The 2,731-nt window shown below is 46.5% G+C and overlaps 1 protein-coding gene across 1 annotated transcript in view; it reads right to left on the bottom strand.

Moving 5' to 3' along the window:
- Window positions 1-2,465, bottom strand: part of cnn2 (calponin 2) — a gene marked incomplete in the record, with an annotated part of 30,678 nt that extends 28,213 nt beyond the window's left edge. Inside the window, 1 exon segment of the mRNA XM_014027145.1 lies at window positions 2,270-2,465. Within this exon segment, the coding sequence (XP_013882599.1) occupies window positions 2,270-2,326 (57 nt within the window).
- Between the last annotated feature and the right edge of the window lie 266 nt (window positions 2,466-2,731).

Here is a 2,731-nt window from a genome sequence, read left to right as displayed (position 1 = left end):
CGCCCCCTAACCAGTGACCCCGCCCCCTAACCAGTGACCATCAGTGTTCTGACGTCACGTTTTCAGGCCAGCGCCTCGATGGAGTTGGTCTGAACAGGGAGCCAGCTGCATAAATCCTGAATGATGGAACAGGTGTGGAACTGTGCCGAACCGAGCCGAGCTGTGCCGAACCGAGCAAAACCGAACCGAACTGTGCCGAACCGAGCCGAACTGATCCGAACAAAACCGAGCCGAACTGTGCCGAACCAAACTGAACGAGCCGAGCTGAACCGAACCGTGCCGAACCGAACCGAGCCGAACTGAGCCAAACCGAACCGAGCCGAACCGAGCCAAACCGAGCTGAGCCGAACCGAACTGTGCCGAGCCAAACCGAACTGTGCAGAACCGATATGAACCGAGCCGAGCCAAACCGAAACGAGCCGAGCCGAGCCGAACTGTGCTGAACCGAACTGTGCCGAACCGAGCCAAACTGAGCTGAGCCGAGCCGAACTGTGCCGAACCGAACCGAACTGTGCCAAGCCGATATGAACCCAGCCGAGCCGAACCGAACCGAACTGTGCCGAACCGAGCCGAGCCAAATCGTGCCGAACCGAACCAAACTGTGCCGAACCGAGCCGAACCGAACTGTGCCGAACCGAGCTGAACCGAACTGTGCTGAACTGAACCGAGCCGAACCGAACTGTGCCGAACCGAGCCGAGCCGAACTGTGCCGAGCCGAACCGAACTGTGCCGAACCGAGCCGAGCCGAGCCGAACCAAGCCGTGCTGCAGAGGCACTAGTTTTAAAGGGGCACTGGAAAGTGGGAGCATTCAAGACTTCCCACAACTCCACCATAAGTTTTACTCTTTAATAGTACTTCAGTATTATTTAGTACACATTTAGTCAGATGTACACGTCATACTGTTCAGGGTTTATAAGAGGAACCTGTTAAAGATGGGTTACAGTCGTGCTCCGAGCCGTGCGCTGTGTGAAAACATGGTTGACGTTCATGTTATCACTGTTCTCCTGTCACCGACAGACGGCAGCACGGTGCCAAACCAGCTGAAGAGTAGTCAGGAAAAACGCTTGACGTCACACATAAAGTAACAATATTTACCTTTTTTATATCATCTGTTCCTCTGTGCTTCATGAACTCAGAGAGCCACACTGGTTTGTTTCCTCCAGGATCACAAACTGTTGTCCAACACATTAACTCATCTTTCTTTAAAGTCGTTACTGTTTCAGTTTTCTGGTTGTGTTTACAGTCTCTCATGGAGGGATCATACAGATGCTGGTACGTTTGGACCTGTTCAGTGAGACCACCTTCACGACCAGTGGTGCGCAGACTTTGTGGAGCTTCAAAATTTCGGAGGTGCACGACCACGCGCCAGGACACAACGTGCGGGGGCGGGGATGCCACGATTGCGTCACTTTTCACGCAAACCCCTTCACGCCCTGTGCATCGCGTCAAATATAACCCAAGCTTGAAAATAATGTTTCTATGCATGAAACACCACGTAGAGCTCAGTTATTGTTTTTTAAAGTACTCGGTCCTAGCAATGAGACGAGGAACGTGATATTTTCTGTTTAGTCAAAGTTAAACCTGAAAAGTCAAATTTAACTAAACTAATGAGGCCCACCATAACGAGRCCCTCATTAACACTTTAATTATTCAGAGCTTGTGCAATGAGAAACACCTGAAGTAACACCGTCAGTATAACACATCCAATTTATTTTATTAACACTTTATTTTTATGTTTTTTATAAACTGGATTGTGTGTTTTTAAAAGTCAGCAGGCTGAGGCACCCACAGGCTGGCTCCACTGAATCCTAAAGTTTCATTAAAACCTGTAGAGCAGCTCAGGAGATATTTTACTAACAGACACCAACACGACAGGCACCAACAGTCCCGGGTTTCAGCTCGAGATTAGAGGCAGAACACCGTTACACCGCAGCTCTCACGGCCGTAAACTGAGAAAAACTGCTGAAAAAGACGAAAACAAGGTTGCCACGACAAAACTTCGTAGCTACGGGACAACGCCCTGAATTTAGCTTTGTTTCCTCCCGAACAGGAGGAAACAAAGTAAATCACTGCGTTGTGCTCTGAGTTTTCAGTTTTAAACTCTCAGTTTCCTAAAGATAAACATGACTTTGACATGTCTCTTGTCTTCTGTCCTCTCTTCAAACCTGACACAAGTCAAAATGGAGTCCAGGTGACTGCTCAGCTCGCGCCTCATGAAATGTGGAGAAATGTTCAAAACTATCATTTATGATAAATTAACAGACTTACCTTGTTTTTCACTTCTGCTGATAATCCATAAGCAGGACCTTTGTTGAAGGAGGCCATTCTTGTCTCTTTGCTTAGTTTCTGTAGGATATAAGAAGTTAWGAAAAGACAACTGCGCTTAATTATCTTCAACTTTCTGTTCCAATGAAAGTCCGCAGACAAATAAATACTTCCTTTCTTTTTCCTGCAGCCAATCAGAGAGCAGCACTGACACYGTGTTTACACGAGTCAAGATAGTTCCCTGCTGTTCCAGTCCGTCACCGCTCAGTGTGCCAGTCTTTTTATTTATTATTATAATGACAACAATCTGCCTGCTTATTACTTTTATTTTACTTTATTATGGGCTGCCGTTTGTAAAGTTACACAGTCAAAAATTACCACCAATATTCAGACTTTTATAAGAAAAAAAGAACAGATTTATTTTTCAAAGTCAGTTTTTCACCATATAATTCATACATTTATAAA

The sequence above is a fragment of the Austrofundulus limnaeus genome, unplaced genomic scaffold (assembly GCF_001266775.1).
Source record: "Austrofundulus limnaeus strain Quisiro unplaced genomic scaffold, Austrofundulus_limnaeus-1.0 Scaffold619, whole genome shotgun sequence".
Lineage (NCBI taxonomy): Eukaryota > Metazoa > Chordata > Actinopteri > Cyprinodontiformes > Rivulidae > Austrofundulus > Austrofundulus limnaeus.
Note: the sequence above shows the minus strand (reverse complement) of the source record. Positions and strands in the feature narration are given on the sequence as shown.